This window comes from Quercus suber, unplaced genomic scaffold (genome assembly GCF_002906115.3).
Source record: "Quercus suber isolate HL8 unplaced genomic scaffold, Cork oak 2.0 scaffold_275, whole genome shotgun sequence".
Classification (NCBI taxonomy): domain Eukaryota; kingdom Viridiplantae; phylum Streptophyta; class Magnoliopsida; order Fagales; family Fagaceae; genus Quercus; species Quercus suber.
Window position 1 is genome coordinate 65,356 of NW_027069731.1, and position 17,882 is coordinate 83,237.

The 17,882-nt window shown below is 34.2% G+C and overlaps 2 protein-coding genes across 3 annotated transcripts; one reads left to right on the forward strand and one right to left on the reverse strand.

Moving 5' to 3' along the window:
- The first annotated feature begins 2,478 nt into the window (after positions 1-2,478).
- LOC111998155 (ultraviolet-B receptor UVR8) lies at positions 2,479-6,986 on the forward strand. Of its 2 annotated transcripts, XM_065781681.1 has the most exons (5): positions 2,479-2,742; positions 2,904-3,083; positions 4,033-4,068; positions 4,215-4,342; positions 5,485-6,986. In XM_065781681.1, the coding sequence occupies exons 1-5, from the start codon at positions 2,661-2,663 to the stop codon at positions 6,757-6,759; spliced, it is 1,701 nt and encodes a 566-aa protein (XP_065637753.1). In that variant the 5' UTR covers positions 2,479-2,660; the 3' UTR covers positions 6,760-6,986. The 2 variants fall into 2 exon arrangements, with proteins under 2 accessions (XP_065637753.1, XP_065637751.1); XM_065781679.1 differs by lacking the exons at positions 2,479-2,742; positions 2,904-3,083; positions 4,033-4,068; positions 4,215-4,342 and adding an exon at positions 5,234-5,395.
- Positions 6,987-9,654: 2,668 nt separating this feature from the next.
- LOC111998090 (uncharacterized) lies at positions 9,655-17,680 on the reverse strand. The gene is made up of 14 exons (XM_024030202.2): positions 17,480-17,680; positions 16,646-16,800; positions 16,054-16,215; positions 15,344-15,474; positions 15,088-15,232; positions 14,680-14,951; positions 14,038-14,162; positions 12,260-12,303; positions 11,532-11,663; positions 11,273-11,350; positions 10,980-11,062; positions 10,758-10,880; positions 10,167-10,227; positions 9,655-10,008 (listed from the first exon to the last, which is right to left on the reverse strand). Exons 1-14 carry the CDS (start codon positions 17,595-17,597, stop codon positions 9,835-9,837), a joined length of 1,803 nt encoding a protein of 600 aa, XP_023885970.2. The 5' UTR covers positions 17,598-17,680; the 3' UTR covers positions 9,655-9,834.
- Between the last annotated feature and the right edge of the window lie 202 nt (positions 17,681-17,882).

The window sequence follows — 17,882 nt, forward strand, 5'->3', positions numbered from 1 at the left end:
AAAGATAAAAAAAAATAAAATAAAACCCCAAACATTACCATGATGGCATGAACTTCCTTTGATATGCCAATAATAATAGAATCTCATCTTTGTATAGGATTTTCGCCCCTTCAATTCAATGCCTTGAGGCTAGTGAGGAGACTGTGACTGGACGGTGTTTTCGTTGCTAATCTCTACCTTTTTGTTTAGTTTTTCGTATATCATTTTTTGATAGCCATTAAATATTGCTTTGATATAAAATGAACACTATTTGAATTTTTGCCTTAGAAATATCTAAATCTCTCTAAGGCAAAAATTCAAATAGTATTTATTTTATACTGAAACATTATTTTTTCAAAAAAAAAAAAAAAAAAAGGTATCCACCTTTTAGGCAAAAATACAATCTTACATAAAAATCATGTCTCAAAAACACTATTTTGGTTCCACATATCAGTTCGATATTAGACATCCAAATCTTAGCTTTAACACAAAAATTCAATAGTATTCATTTTATACCAAAATGAAGTCTTAGAAATAGTATTTCAATTCACATATAAGTATGGATATTAGACATCCACATTTAAGGGTGTGTTTGTTTGGAGGTGAAATAGGGTGAATGGAAAATTTTGAAGAAAAAATGGAAATGAAAACTTTTTTGGAGTGTGTTTATTTGTCCGGGCCCACCAAAATGTTTTCTCCCAAAAATAAAGAGAAAACTTAAGGGACAAAAAGGGGTTGCTTAATAGACAAAAATGCTCATGGGCAATTCGTCTTTTTTTTTTTTTTTTTTTTTTTTTTTTTTTCATGACTTATTAATTAAACAGGTTAAACGTGTCAGGTTGGGTCAACCTGTTTAATAAACAGGTCGGGTTAGGGTTGAGGATTCTTGACACGTTTACTAAACAGGTCGGGTTCGGGTCAACCCATATAGCAGAGTACTTATGGCTCGACACGACACGAACCCAAACCCGCGAACACGATTGACACCCCTAGGATTGAGGTTGGCTATGTTCTTGAAATAGTGTTTGTAAGACACGATTTCAGTATAAATTGAATACTATTGATTTTACATTAAAGATATCCAAACCTTAAAAGGTTGGATATTTGATATCCAAAATGATTTGTAGAACTGAAATCATATTCTTAAGATACGATTTCTGCGTAACATTAATAAAATTGTATTTTTGCCTTAATGATGATATGATATGTAAGCTCATATGTGAAATGAAATAGTTTTTTTTAAACATGATTTTGGTATAAAATGAAACCTTTTTAATTTTTGCTTGAAAGATATCCAAACTAATTTGTAGAACCAAAATAATGTTTTTAAGACACTATTTCTGTATAATATGAATACTATTTGAAGAAGTTGATCCTACATTAAAGATATCAAAACCTTTAAAGGTTCAAACGTCAAATATTCGAACTGATATGTAGAACTGAAATAATGTTTCCAAGACATGATTTATGTATAACATGAAATCAATGAATTTTATCCTTAGAGATATCGAAACTCATTTTTAAGACATGATTTCTACATAATATGAATGCCATTAAATTTTTGTCTTAGGGTTTGTATGGTTGGAGGGTGGAAAAGTGGGAGAACAGAAAAAATTTTAATTTCTCTCCTTTTTGTTTGGTTGAGAGTGGAAAAGTGGAGGGATAAAAAAAGTGAGTTTATATAAATTTACTCATACACTCTTGTTAAAAAATGATGGCCAATTAAAACAAAAAAAAAGTGACCAAAAAAAAAAAAAAGGCAATCACCCAACTAATTTTTTTTTTTTAAAAATCATGTCCCAAAAAAAAAAAAAAAAAAACCATGTCTAGTTAAACAAAACAAAAAAAAAGAACGTTCAAACCCAGAACCCAAGAAATCAAAAAAAAAAAAAAAAAAAAAANCGTTTAACCTGTTTAATTAATAAGTCATGTAAAAATTAATACTAATAACCTGTTTGATTAATAGGTCATACATGATCTAAATAATCTATTATTAATTTCTATATATCTAAAATTAAAATACAATTACAACCATAAATATAATAATAAACATATAATTACAACAACAAAAATTAAGCAATAATAACAAAATTTAATACATTTATTACCTAAACGGGTCAAACAGGTCAAACGGGTTCACATGTTAAACACGAACACGACCCGTTTATTAAACGGGTCAACCGTGTCGACCCGAATATGACCCGAACCCATTTAGCCTCAACCCATGACCTGTTTATAAACAGGTTAGTCGTGTCGGGTTCGCGGGTCGTGTCAAATTTTGCCACCCCTACTCAATCCATTCTCATGCTCTTGAAGAACCATCAATTGGGAACTTGGGAGAGAGACTGAGCTTAAGTTTGACATCACTAAGTTTTTGGCCATTTGGTTGGTTTATATTTAGATATTATGAATAATGATTACTTGGAATTAGAAAAGCTAACTATATCACATTTTATTGTTTTATTTAGCTGAGTGGCCTTTGTGGGTACAGGTGTGTTTATTTCGGCGCGTGAAATAAACACCGCCCAATACTGCATTTTTTGTTATATATCTAGGCTTGTGCATTACAGTCTCAAACGACTGTCGTTTAATTGCCGATAGTCGCCGCTTGTCAGCACCGACTCTATTTTCAGCTCTCAAGACTCAATCATTTCGTTTTCACTATTATTCGGCAACCAACAATGGATGATGCCGGGCCTCTCCTAGCCAGTAAAAAAGTGGTGGCAGTAGCTACCGGTGAAGCTCACACTCTCGCTCTCACATGTGAGAAAATCACACCCTACTTTTAACTTTGCTTGGACTTTTCTGCTCTCATTTATTTGATTGCTTTGCAAACAGTTATTATAGGATACTGTAATTGTAAAATCTGCTACTTTCCCACATAAGCATTCTGTTTGGTTGTTCTGTTTTGCTGGAGACTGCAGGTGATGGGTGCGTGTACACGTGGGGAAGAGGCATGTTTGGCCGACTTGGAACCGGTTCAGAATCCGACCAGCTTTTTCCGGTTCGGGTCAATTTTGATTCTCCCGGTCGATCCAACCAAGACCCACCTCTCAAGTTTGTTGCTGTCGCTGCTGGTGCTTATCATAGTCTTGCTCTTGCAGGTTAGTATTATCTTTCTATGGATTTCACTTTTTTTTTTTTTTCTTTTCATTATTCCTTTTTAGAAACAAATAGTACTGTATGTTTTTTTTAGTGATTGTGCTTGGCTAATTTATTTGAAGTGCCCATTGAATTTGGTTGCGTTGGTTTGTATTAAATTTGTTATTTCCCCCAACAGTTATGATGGTTGTTGCAAGGTTATGACAAATTACTGTTCAAAAAGATTAAAATGTGGCTGGCATTGGGATAAGTATATGGTCTATTGGACAAAGATAAGCCTTTTCCTTTATGTTCTTGGTCTGCTGTTGGTTCTTGCCTTTTTGGGGAAATGCATTCTTTCTTTTCTTTTCTTTTTTTCTTTCCTCTTCAATACCATGAGATATTTAAAGGATCAAAATGTATTATTTAATTTGGAATATGGTTAGCCTAATGGTGTTTAACATTCCTACCAGCGAACTAAATGATGAACTGCGTTAGAGTTGAAGTCTTAGTGACTAGTGAGGTCCTTAAATAAATATACTTTCTTTGTTTTTTTTTTTAAATAACCAAATAATTGGCATCTCTAGAGCACAAAGATATCATCTTTTCCGAAAGATGGTCGTTTAAAAGGATATATGCTTTTTTTTTTTTTACTTTGTTGCTGAAATTTTTGGTTTTGTAGTGAGGCTACAGCTTCTTGCCAAGAAATGTATGGAATTTGTGAGCTATGTGCTCCTCAGTTGTCTAGAATGATCAAAGGGATGTGTGGGTACAGCTTAGTAATGTGACACGCTACACAAGGCTCATGATGATAGTCGAGTTTAGACTTGTATAACCATAAGATTTCAAAAGGGGCATCTAAGAATTGGTTAAATCTAAAGCTAATTTTAACTCAGAAAAAAATGAAATAAGTGGGAATCGGAAGCAATTTTTCCCTAGCTCTGATTTTTTTGGCTTTCTGTGTATTGGCAGATGATGGATCCATTTGGTGCTGGGGGTATAACATCTGTATCCTTCATACTGGGGTTTATTACCTTCTTTCACTGCAATTGGTTCCCAATAGAGGGTAGTTTTTGAAGTTTAATTGCTAATATTTCTTCCCTATGCTTTTGATTCTTTTGTGTATTTTCTGTGCATCCTTGACTATTATATGGATGGCCAACTTGGTGTCAGTGGAGAGAATTCTGCAGTAGTACCATGTTTGCTGAAGCAATTCATTGAGCTAGACTCTCCTGATCCTCTGACAGATGAGTCAGAAATAAAAAGTAAAGTGTCACTGAAGGTATGAAATCCTTTGTATTGCTGCTGCACTGGAAAGAGTGTGGTCTAGAGTCTTATCTAGTGTACTTGGCATCACATTGTCCACCGCAGGTTTGTTCTGTCAAGATTTTGGGGAAATGCATTCTTTCTTTTCTTTTCTTTTTTTCTTTCCTCTTCAATACCATGAGATATTTAAAGGATCAAAATGTATTATTTAATTTGGAATATGGTTAGCCTAATGGTGTTTAACATTCCTACCAGCGAACTAAATGATGAACTGCGTTAGAGTTGAAGTCTTAGTGACTAGTGAGGTCCTTAAATAAATATACTTTCTTTGTTTTTTTTTTTAAATAACCAAATAATTGGCATCTCTAGAGCACAAAGATATCATCTTTTCCGAAAGATGGTCGTTTAAAAGGATATATGCTTTTTTTTTTTTTTTTTACTTTGTTGCTGAAATTTTTGGTTTTGTAGTGAGGCTACAGCTTCTTGCGAAGAAATGTATGGAATTTGTGAGCTATGTGCTCCTCAGTTGTCTAGAATGATCAAAGGGATGTGTGGGTACAGCTTAGTAATGTGACACGCTACACAAGGCTCATGATGATAGTCGAGTTTAGACTTGTATAACCATAAGATTTCAAAAGGGGCATCTAAGAATTGGTTTAATCTAAAGCTAATTTTAACTCAGAAAAAAATGAAATAAGTGGGAATCGGAAGCAATTTTTCCCTAGCTCTGATTTTTTTGGCTTTCTGTGTATTGGCAGATGATGGATCCATTTGGTGCTGGGGGTATAACATCTGTATCCTTCATACTGGGGGTTTATTACCTTCTTTCACTGCAATTGGTTCCCAATAGAGTGTAGTTTTTGAAGTTTAATTGCTAATATTTCTTCCCTATGCTTTTGATTCTTTTGTGTATTTTCTGTGCATCCTTGACTATTATATGGATGGCCAACTTGGTGTCAGTGGAGAGAATTCTGCAGTAGTACCATGTTTGCTGAAGCAATTCATTGAGCTAGACTCTCCTGATCCTCTGACAGATGAGTCAGAAATAAAAAGTAAAGTGTCACTGAAGGTATGAAATCCTTTGTATTGCTGCTGCACTGGAAAGAGTGTGGTCTAGAGTCTTATCTAGTGTACTTGGCATCACATTGTCCACCGCAGGTTTGTTCTGTCAAGGCTGGAGGAATGATGTCACTGGCAATTGATAATCTTGGGGCCCTCTGGATGTGGGGCAATTGCCCACAGCCAAGCAGCAGCAATGAGGGTGTGTTCTCTCTTGTAAGCATTTCCACCCCAACTCCTGTCTGGGATTTCCATGGCCACACTGTTGTCAAGGTGGCATGTGGAAATGAGCATGTTGTAGCCCTGGTTAGTGCTGGAGAAACAAATAAAGGTGAAGATCTATTATGTTACTCTTGGGGTAGCAATAACCATGGCCAGTTAGGCTTGGGGGATAGAGAGAGCAGGCTACATCCTGAAATAATTAAAACATTTAATGAAGACTCCCCTTGGACAGTTTATGAGGTAGCATGTGGGGCCTTCCACACAGCTTTACTTACTCACAAAAAGAGTCCAAGTGATACTCTAGAAAGTGTGTGCTGGACATTTGGCCTTGGGGAAAATGGGCAGCTTGGGCATGGAACTACACAGAGTGCATTATTTCCTGAACTTGTGAAAGAACTGCCACAGCCTGTTTATCTGATCTCTGTTGACTGTGGCTTGTTTCACACTAGTGTTCTATCATCAGCTGGAGATGTGTGGTCATGGGGAATGGAGAAGGGTCTTGGCCTGTGCCCAGATGCTACTTTTACTGGTACTGATGCGGGTGATGCTGTTTCTCCTCTCCATATTGGGCGTAAATTTCATGATCCGGTTCAAGTTGCGTGTGGGGCTGCACATACTGTTATTGTTGAACATGATGGATATAAGCTTTGGTCTTGGGGTCGGGGAAGGAGCGGGGTTCTTGGAAATGGTAAGACAGTTGATTGTTATGCTCCTACTATGGTAATGTGGCCTCCCCTTTCAGAAGATTTTGAACAAGAGGAATTGAAGACTTCTAGTGAGGAAGATGGTGTTGGAGCAAAGGGTTCTGAGGGAGTCACAGAAGCAGATAAAAGATTGTCTTTGGCAATGGAGGAGATGAAGCTGCTTCAATCAAAACTTTCTGTGATGGAACGGTATGCTAGCATACTTCATGGCTCAGTTTTTGGAAAACCTTTTGAAGAGCAAGATATTCCAGCCTCATTGCAGAGCATAGGTACTTTTGACATTGCAAAGGAATGGGAGAACATGTTGGAGGCAGCAGATTGTACAAAGCTTGTCAGGTTGGAAATGTTCTACCGAAATATGCTTGCAGGTGTCAAAGACAAGCTAATGAAGAGAAGAATCCAGGAGATTGTAAAGGAGTGTCTCCCTTCATCTTCTATCAGACAGTAGTAATAAAACTAGAGGAGTTGAGGTGCTTTTTATTCTAAATAAAAAAGGTAAGTTCTGCAAACATGTTATTAAATTGTGCTCATTATATAATTTGTTAGGTCTCTTCGCTTCTTTTTATATGAACTCTGTGAGATCTCTTGTTATATATGTCTTAAGTTCTGGATATTATTCTGTGTGTACAAAAACTCTTTCAAAATAAATGTGAGGAAGAGGAAGTTGGGAAACAAGATTGTTTTAGTATGATTTGCACTTAATTTCATACTGAGATACTTACTTAGTGGCTAACTCTTTTTTGAGTGTTAATCCAACATGTTTTAAATGGAATTGCATAGGTAGATAATTGCTCGGAAAATTATTTTCTAACAAAATATCACCATGCATGTTTGGAAAACATAGTATTTTTGGTATAACAAATTTCTTTTTGTTGATAAAAAACTGAACATTTTTTGCTTTATATTATATTTTTGTCGCTCCACCATCAACTCCTGTGAATCTGTGATCATGATTGGAGTTTTCATTGGTGTCCATTTTTTCATGAGGGAGGGCATTGTTCTTGCAACTACTAATTTAAGCTCCAATATAGAATTTTATAGATCCGGTGAGATGAATCCAAAGCTTTAACTGTTTCAGAATAATGAGACTCACCAAGCTTTGTTGGCACTAAATCTGCTTGAACAACAACAGTATAAATGCACACCAGATCCCAGGATTGGCTTAGTTAAGGAATAAAGATGGATTTTGAAGGATATCTGGGACATTTGAAAGGTATACACACACACACACACACACGAACAACACTGGTATAAATGCATACCAGATCCAAAAATTGGCTCAGTTTAGGAATATAGATGGATTTTGAAGGTGATCCAGCACATTTGAAAGGTATAAACACACATGACAGGGATCTATGCGTCCTTATATATACTTGAACAACACTAAGTATAAACGCACATTGCACACCAGATCCTAACGTACACAGGTTTCTACATTTAACTAACACAATTTTTTAAATAAAGTGCACAATTTTGTACTTTAATGTATTATTTTTTCCCCTAAAAATGTAAACAATTTTATGTATTCAACGTACACATTTTTAAAATACTATACCCATTTTTTAAGCACACACATTTTTTCCAAGAATGTACATAATTAAGTCTACAATCAACGTATGCAATATTTCAAATAATATATACAATTCTATACCTTCAACGTTCATAATTTTCAAAAGAATATACAAAATTTTGTATATTCAACATATACATTTGAAAAATAATGTACACAAATATATACAATGAATGTACACGTTTTAAAATAAAAAGTACACAATTTTGTACAATCAATATTCACAATTTTTCAAAAAATGTACACAATTTTATACATTTAAAATATACAAATAAGTACACATTTTTAAATACTATACCCATTTTTTAAGCATACACATTTTGTCCAAGAATGTACATAATTAAGTCTACAATCAACGTATGCAATATTTCAAATAATATATACAATTCTATACCTTCAACGTTCATAATTTTCAAAAGAATATACAAAATTTTGTATATTCAACATATACATTTGAAAAATAATGTACACAAATATATACAATGAATGTACACGTTTTAAAATAAAAAGTACACAATTTTGTACAATCAATATTCACAATTTTTCAAAAAATGTACACAATTTTATACATTTAAAATATACAAATACTGTAATAATATACATAATTCTATACATTTAATCTACACATTTTTAAAGGAATTTACACAATTTTGTACATTCAACATATATATTTTTCAAATAATGTATAATATTATTTATATTCAACATGTACAATTTTTCCAATAACGTACACAATTATGTACATTAAACACATATTTATCAAATAATGTACACAATATTGTACATTTAACGTACATATATATATATATATATATATATATTTTTAAATGCACACATTTTTCAAATAATGGATACAATTCTTTACGTTCAACGTACTTAATTCTTCAAAGAATATACACAACTCGTACGTATGTAAGTACGTACACACACACATATGTGTATATATATATATATATATCAAGAATTTTTTAGGACCCTTACTAGTCCTTATTTATCGAAAATAAAGAACTAGTTAACTATGATTATTTCCAAATCATTTAGCATAATTGCAAGAATTGAATTCATAAAGGAGGGAAGCATGAGTTCCAAAGAGCTTGATGCATTGGTGTCTGTTTAAGAATTAGCTAGTGGAAAGACATGACAAAATTGGACCTTTGAAAGAAATCAGAGGGAAGGTATGTAAATTGTAAAGGTGCCATCTGTAGAAAAATCAGTTGATACTTGAGTCAATGGGAGTGATAATTTATGGACTTGATGAAGACACTGATTATTCCTCTAAAATTGAGATCTCTTTCATGGGACGATATTCTGAGCATAATAATAAAAATGGGTATGTAAAGGACTAGGGTGTGTTGCATCCATTGTTGCTACATTCTCAATCTAATTTTGTATACCATCTCATTTGTTAACTTGCAATGAATACAATTCCATTACTGCAGTGAAAACTTTCGGAATCTAATGGGCTATGTTTAAGACTAGGCAGACAGCAACCAAAATAGAAGAATTTCTTGCTTCTAATAATTTGAAGCAGAATATGGCTACTTATTACGTAATGATTTATTTTGACAACAATGTGCTTGCTGGGGATTATTGCCGAATTTTTATGTTTATGTAGGTTATTGTTCTTTACTATTTTATTTGAGTTGTAGTTGGACTGGTGACTTGATTGAGTAACTGATTTATTTGACTCACTGACTTGGTGATTTTTTGTTAACCAGTGCGGGGAAGGAGATTTCCGGTTCACTCTAAATCGCGTCGTTAAGTGTTACTCCATGTTAAATATATGTGTTTTACTGGTTTTATCATATTTAATTTAATTGTATGCCCCTACCAATAGATGATTATTGATGAATAACATAAATTTTACTGCTAACTAAATCCTAATAAATAAAAATTTAATACAAAAAGCCACCCATGTACCACCTCTACCACATAAGCATCTATCCACTTTCATCAACACAAATCTAACTTAGGGTTATTTTGGAGAGGATTAGAGTTCTGAATCTTCTTCGGCTCTGCAACACTAAGTAAAGCCTTCCGCCGAGTAATGGCGCTCTCGATGTACTCTTGCAAAGGAGGACGAAGAGACACTGGTTCTCCATCTTTAGATGCTTGTCCTCGAATTATCTATCAAAGCCATTAATGAATGGTGAAAAATACCATGGGATCAGACCACAAACAAATGGATTGAAAAAAAAAAATGACTTCCTTTTCTGTTGATAAAACAAACAAGAGAGACTAGTACCAGGGAAAAGATAGAGAATCATGAAGAGCTAGAATCTTACCTTTGATGCCCATGACCGCTCGGCTTGTTGACATACATCTCTGATATCCCTTCCAGACATTCTGAAATGGCCAGGGAAATGAAAAAGTTACAAGAAGATTAACAATAATGCAAAAAATAATATTTTGTAGTAGGCTACACTGCATGGCAAGAAAGAACCCATGTAGCCGATCCCATGCCCATGTGGTTGGGAAGGTTTTGTTAAGTTGAGGAACAAAGGACACAAAGGTGGATCTCAGTTTAAGGAGAGGATCTTATTTTATGAATCAAACAAATTGTCAGGTCAAACTTACCCAAAAAAGAAGAAGAAATAAATGGCACTATGGCAGGTTGGCATTAAGCCTTATAACAAGTTAAAAGAAAAAGAAAAAGAAGAAACACTAGGACACAATGGTGGATTTTAGTTAGAGGGTCTTATTGTTTGAATCCAACATTGATCACGTCAAACTTCCATCAATAAGTAGGGGCTGGAAAATAAATGGCACCGTGGAAGATTGGGATCGAGCCTTAATTGAGACAAATGAGCTGAACTAGAACATAGTTTTCATATTCCAGATCTTTTCTTAAATATGTCAGCATATATCAAACTCACTCTTCTGTAACTCTGGCAACTTCATCTAATTCAGGTTTTGTCAGGTGCTTTGCATACTGAGCTGCTATTTCCTGACGATTTTGCTGATCAGGTAAGCCGAAATTAATCATTGAATCAAACCGACTGAAACAACATAGATAAAACGAATGTTAGAACACACTTCCATCAACTTTGGGTACAATTGTCATCTACAAAGGAAACCGAAAATATGCATCATCTGACCTAATTAAAGCAAGATCTAGGTCTTGCTTTCTATTTGTTGCACCAATTACAACCACTTTTTTATCCTGTTCAAACCCATCGATCTGCATGGAAAAACCATATCAAAGGCAGAGCAATAGCGGCATGACATCAAAAAAGTTAAGATACTCATAATATATGCACACATATATTAATACACATGGAATGACATGGGCATCCAGCACCCTTTCTTAGGGTGTACACCCTGTGTCAGAAAGACATGCTAAATGGCTCAATTTCTGAAATGTGTAAATCAAAGGAAAAACTGGATTTACCTGCCGCAACAACACTGATAAGATTCTTCGTGTTGCTTCATGCATTTCACTATCACGAGCAACAGCAAAAGAATCAATCTGTAACATAAAATAATACCATATCATTAAGAAACCAAACATCTCAACCACAGCATAAGATAAAAAACACCTGGAGCATAAAACAGAAAGAGCAATAATGAAGAAAAATAAAATAATATATATTATTGCACAAATATGACAGATAGCTAGTGTTGAGTAAGCAATAAAACCTTCAACTTACCTCATCAAGAAAAATTATAGCACCGTTAGGGAGCTCATTAGCAAGTGAAAAGACTTTTCCTAACAAGCGTTCGCTTTCACCATAGTACTTTGACATTACAACCTCCAGTGGCACATACAACAAAGGGACACCCTGCCAAGTAATGAAACAGCTCATTCTTAGTTTGTCGAAAATTCAAGTACACAGGCAGAGAAAACCTTTTTTCTTGGTTAAATTACACATACACCAAATGGATCTTGAACCCCTCCACCTAAAGCTTATAAGGGGTGGAGATGCTAGTTGAGCTAGAGCTCATTGGCCACAGACAGAAAAATACATGATTCATCTTCTTCATCTTTTTTGTTGTGTGGCTAAATTAAGAGATTTATTTCATAGAATGATGAAAGAAAAATCTTATACTATATCATTTTAACTATTTTGAAGCCTGTGTACATCATATTTTTAGGTTCCAGTCAGAAACTACCACATATATGCTAGTTTTATAGAGTCCAGGAAGTATTTTGGGGAACTTACTAGCAAATGATTCACTCTACTTGTTTAAGAAACAAATACATCCCTCCTCCCCCCCTTTTTTCTCACCCTCCAAAGAAGAAGAGTATTGGTAATGTAAGGCTTTTAAATCACTGCATTTGTGTAGGCATACGTAAATAAAAGCAGTGATTACAACTAAAGTGTACAGATGAGATAGAGAATAAAAGTAAACTGCAATAAAGTGCCCAGTGGCTCACCGCTTGATTAGCAATAACACGAGCACAAGATGTCTTTCCTGTCCCTGAATTGAACATGCATAATCAGCAAGCTATCCAACATCAAATCTAAACTTATGGATGAAAAGCTATATCTTTTGGTTTTTTGACAGGTAGGAGTAATTTTATTAAAGTTAAGGATGAAAAACTATATCACCTCAGTACATACTACAGTTCTCAATTTTCATATCAATAGGCAAGAAAATACAGTCCAAGATATGCAGAGCAGAATATTGTAAAGATAAAAGTGATGCAAATAGTAAAACGTTTGAGGAAAAACAATATCAAATACAAATAAATTCAAGAATAACGGTCTAGACTCGATGTGGGGACTTCTTAGCATCTTTCCTAATCTACTTTAGTTATTATTGAGTCCCAGTATCAAGTTTCTTTAGGTTAGAAAGTTGCTGGGTCAATTTTAATAAAGATTCACTAAAACAGGGGAAGTTTGGTAATTATCACATTCTCTAGAATAGCTGTACTAGAGGTCCATTAGTCTTATTTTATATTTTGAGGCATTTTTCTATTTGGTTTAGAAGTTCTTAATTACTTTTCTCTATTATTTGGAGTTCTATTCTTTCTAGAAAATGTTATTTAGGAGTCCTAGTCTTTCTAGGTATAGTATTGGCAATCACCCATAAAAGAGTCTTTATGTATTCAATTAAAGATAGAAATAGAGAGATTGCCTTTGATAAAATTCCAAAATAAATAAAAGCCAGAAAACGAGAGACTGAATTTAATAAAATTCCTACAACCTATTTTAAGCTACGAGGGTGTGGTTCTTCTCCTCCCTAAGTGTGATTGCCTAGGATTTATCTTGCTTTGTTTCTTGTTCCATTTACCATTATAACACCAAACAGCCATCAAACTCATTCAAGATCCAATCCTGTTATCATCTAAAACTACCTAAACCCTTAAACAAAAAACCTTATTCAAAAAATCTTCAAGATCTCATCAAGAACCCTAAAATTTTATTTAACTCCGAAAGATTCTACATCAACATTGTTATTAAAGTCCATTAAGGCTTCAGTCCTGTGTCAAAATGAGAAACACCCTAACACATGCTAATATAAAAAAAAAAGTTGCACCATATGCACAAAGCCCCCACTCCTGCTAATATATGCAAAAGTTCCATGAGTTAGTGCTCAAATCTTGTAGTTCCAATTATATATACGTGTGTGTGTGTGTGTCTACACACACACACAACTCATCACACGCGCTTTACACGTGCAATAAGGCTCTTTTTAATTTTTTAATTTTAGGTTTAATGAAATAATGCTTAAAAGTGAGATAAAGACAGTTTCCTAATTTTTAGGATTTTGACAAAAGTTTGAAAGCCTAAAACTTGGGAACTCTTTTAAAAATAGTATATTACTCTTTTAACCAAATTGTGTTTTTAAATTTAAAATTATTGAACTAAAAGATAGGGGTATTTCAGAGGATTTAAGAATTTGTATGAAAGTATTTTAGTATGCAAAATGATGAAAACCAAACACGGAATCCTGTTATTATTAGTATAGATAGAGACAAGGAATTTTTTTTGCAAAAATGCGTCATGTCCCAAGTTTTAAATACTTATTCCCTTATTGCCCCGCACATTGGATCATTAATTCAGATGCCCTGGAGCCTACATACAAGAGACATGCCTCTACAATTTACAAAACTGATCAAAAAGGGGGAAAGGGTATTCTGTACATTCTATATAAGTATAATCAATTCAAACATAATCACTCAACCAATTTTGGGGTTAAAGGGCATACCGGGTGGACCATCAAAGAGCACAGCTCGAGGCCTATTTGACTCAAACTTTCGCCGAGTCTCACGAGCAATATCATCATATACTTCAGGACTATGCAGAGCCAACAGTATTGTATCCTCTATCTCTCTACACAACCAGCAATCAACAGTAAGCACTTGTATAAAGATAATCATGGATAAATCTAACCCGAAATACAACAAAAAGAACAAGAATAATCAAACTAAAAAGGACTTCAATTGACATAGGTTAAATGGCTCTTCAAAGAGAAAGTACAGGCTCCACCTAGTCCTTGAACAAATGAACATAAAAGATTTAGTTTACATACATATGACGGATTACCTAGATATGCCACCAATCTGAAACACATTGTTGTCAAAATAATTCCTTAGGTATAAACAGGGAGATTCTGTTCTAAAATACAAGAAACAATCTCTTGAAGAAGAAAGGCGCAATTATCTTGGCTATTGTTTGCTATTCTTAAACATAGGCCATGAGATTCCACCTCACTATGATAATATGAAGAAAGTTTTCATTGCAACTAATGTAACAGTATTGATTGAAAGTAACCAAAATGTAATAGTATACAAAATAAGATTGAAAATATAACAAAAATGGATGCAATGCACCATGGTCCTTTACATACCGCTTTTGCTGATCATACCCAGCAATATTGTCCCATGAAAACTCAATGTTTGAGGAATAAACAGGGGCTTCATCAAGTCCATATATTTTCACACCCATTGACTCAAGACTAGCAACTGATTTTTCCACAGATAGCACCCTTGCAGTACCTTCCCTCGGTTTTCTTTCAAAGGTCCAATTTTGTCCCAACTTTCCACCAGCTAATTCTAAAACAGATACCAAAGCTTCAAGCTCATTGGAACTCAAGCTCCCCTCTTTAATGAATTCAATTTCCTGCAGTTTATGCTAGCTGATAAGGAAGTTCTCATAATTGACCAGTTATTTGTTTTGGATAAATAAGAAGCATAGAATGAGAAATAGAAACTTGATATGAATATAGTTTCATAACTAAAACAAAAAAAATACTAACAGCTTTTTCTGAGCTTATGAGTGAGCGAAATATGAGGATGCATAAATCCCCATCTTGCGCATTTATATCTTTTGAATGTCCCAGATCCCCTTCAACTTCGACTTGTTTTCCTGGATGAGTAAGTGTTATTTGCCAAGCAACAGCACTGGAATAAGTCACAAGAACCACAAAACATTGTTTAGTACATTTCAGTAATGACCAGGACTAACATAGATGCAATGACAAGACAACTGAACAAAACTAAGACTGACTTAACCTGTCCCAAGCACGTAATGACATATCTGATCCACCACCACGCTCTTCAACCTTCAGTCCAAGATGTGAAACAAGGTTTGTAATCAGCTGTGAAACCTCACAACCAGGAGGAATTTGGAATTTGATGGTGACCTATAATGCATCAAAAGCTTTAGTCAAATATATTTTGAAAGACTCATCTACTATGAATTTACATGAAAAGGAACTGCATTAAACTTAATTTTGAATTCTAAAACCAAAAGAAATAAATCAACCTTGTATTAAATCTACAAAAAACTTAGCGTCCAAGAAGCAATAAATAGAAAAGTGAAACGACAAAAGATGTTTTCAAAGAAAGTGATCTAGTGAAGAAAGTTTAGTTGGTTTACCATGTTATAACTACAAATTTTATTTTATTTTATTTTTATTAGATTACTATGTTATGACTACAAGACTCTTAAATTTTGAATCTCAAGATTTATGGGACAATCAATGAAACATTTAACTTTTAGATTAAGCATTTCCTTCACCATTAGTAATATTTTACGTTCTGCAAGGACAAATAGACTATCACCAAAGTTTTTTATTTTTTTATTTTTTATAAGAGACTACCACCCAAGTTGACTCCCTATTGGCTATAATAGTAATTTACAAAGTGAAGTAATATTAAGGAGAGCCACTAAATAGCCCATATTTAATGCTGTATTATTCTAAAGAAGAAAATGTACTAACCTTTTTGCCCTTAATGGCAACCGTAAAGCGGGGACAAAAACCTTGTTTCATTCCTTTACTTCTAAGCAACTCTTCAATTCGCTGTCGTTCTTTCTTGGCAGTTTCCTCTAAGTCCACATACCCTGGAGAAGATTGTGATGGCAAAGGAGGATTGGCAGCAGCCTGCAGAAAGCTAACATCATAATCAATTCAAAGAATGCACCTTTGACATGGTAAATGCTCACTGATCACAAAGTACACACATGTGCGAGCTCAAGTAATTTGAGGGGGGGTGCTTTTTAGCTTTTATTTTTCTTTTCTTTTATTTTAAAAAAAGGAGGTGGGAGGAGGGGGAGAGTATATTAAGGAAAATTTTAAAACTACTATCAATTTTACTATAAAAAAATTTTCAAATTGACCTAACAATGAATGTGATTGGTGCCTCATCACCAATTAATTACTTTTTTGTTTTGTGTTTAAAAGTTGACATATCAATTTGTAAGGCTGTGTAGTAAAATTTGTAGTATCACTAACACCAATCACAGTATTAGAAGTCATAAATGACAAAACATAGGACCCCTAAACAATTAACACAGACAAAAATCACACAAACCTGATCACCATCTGCATAGGCTACTTGTAGCCCTCCAACTCCAAAAAAACCAGCCAAGACAGCCGGAAGTATAGAATATGGTCCAGAAACATTGGGCACCAATCTCAGTGGCCGAACTTCAGACGCATTAGAATGACTCTGGTTCTCAATAGGCCCTGCAATGGCCCATTACTAATGCTTAAATTTACACATTATATAACAAGAATCGCCACGTAACACATCAGACCAATATTATTAGGAATCTAATTTTCGATTTGCCAAACAGAAATGATGACTTGGAGTTATCACAGCCACAAAGCCAAGAGCGTCATAGCTCAAATGACACTTCCTGGTGCTTTCAATCAAAACGTGCAAGGTTCAAATCTCCCTACCCCATCGTAACTATCGATCAAAAAAGTTATTACAGTCACAGTGTAAACAAACTAATCTAAACTATAAAACGCATTAGGATCCTTCATTATAATCATTCATCTATTCAAATTATTGTTGACAATGTGGCAAAATCCAATAAATTTTTTTTTTTTTTTCAAAATCAATTAATAAGATTTTAGGACTAGAAAACATGTGGCACAATCTGTTTTATATATCATAGTCAATTTAAAGCGAAGCGACTTCATAGTATTAACTAGGAAAAAAAAACTAAAAATAAAAAATTGATGCAAACCAAACATTCAAAGCAATTACATGAATAACAATTAACTCGGAAAATTCATAGCAATTACAATTACGCCAAAGAGAATCAAAGAATTAAAATAAAATTGAAAGAATTTTGAAAAAAAAGAAAGATGAACAGTGTGACTATGATGATGGAGGTGAAGAGGTAGAGAAGAGTACGGTGGTAGAGACGGCGAGGAAGGCCACGCGAACGCGGAGGCGAAGGAATTAGGGTTTTGGGAGAGGCAACAGTACGCCATGCGCGAGCTGTTCGCACTAGTCGTCCTAAAACCGCCATAGTTTGTTTGTGTGTGTTGACTGTTTGTGAGCCTCTTCTGAGTTTTGTAAAGGCGGTGAATCTCGTAAAAGTAGAAACTTCCATCAAATATATATATATATATATATGGAAAATATGACAAAAAATATCATTATCATATTGGGAAAATTAAAATTGGGCTCAACTCCCCCAAAGTTTTTTATTATTACAGTCGCGTTCCCCCTTTGTACTTTTGTAGCAAGGTACTCCTTTCCTTAAAGTAGAAACTTTTTAGGATAAATTGTAAAATATACTTTAAAAATTTGT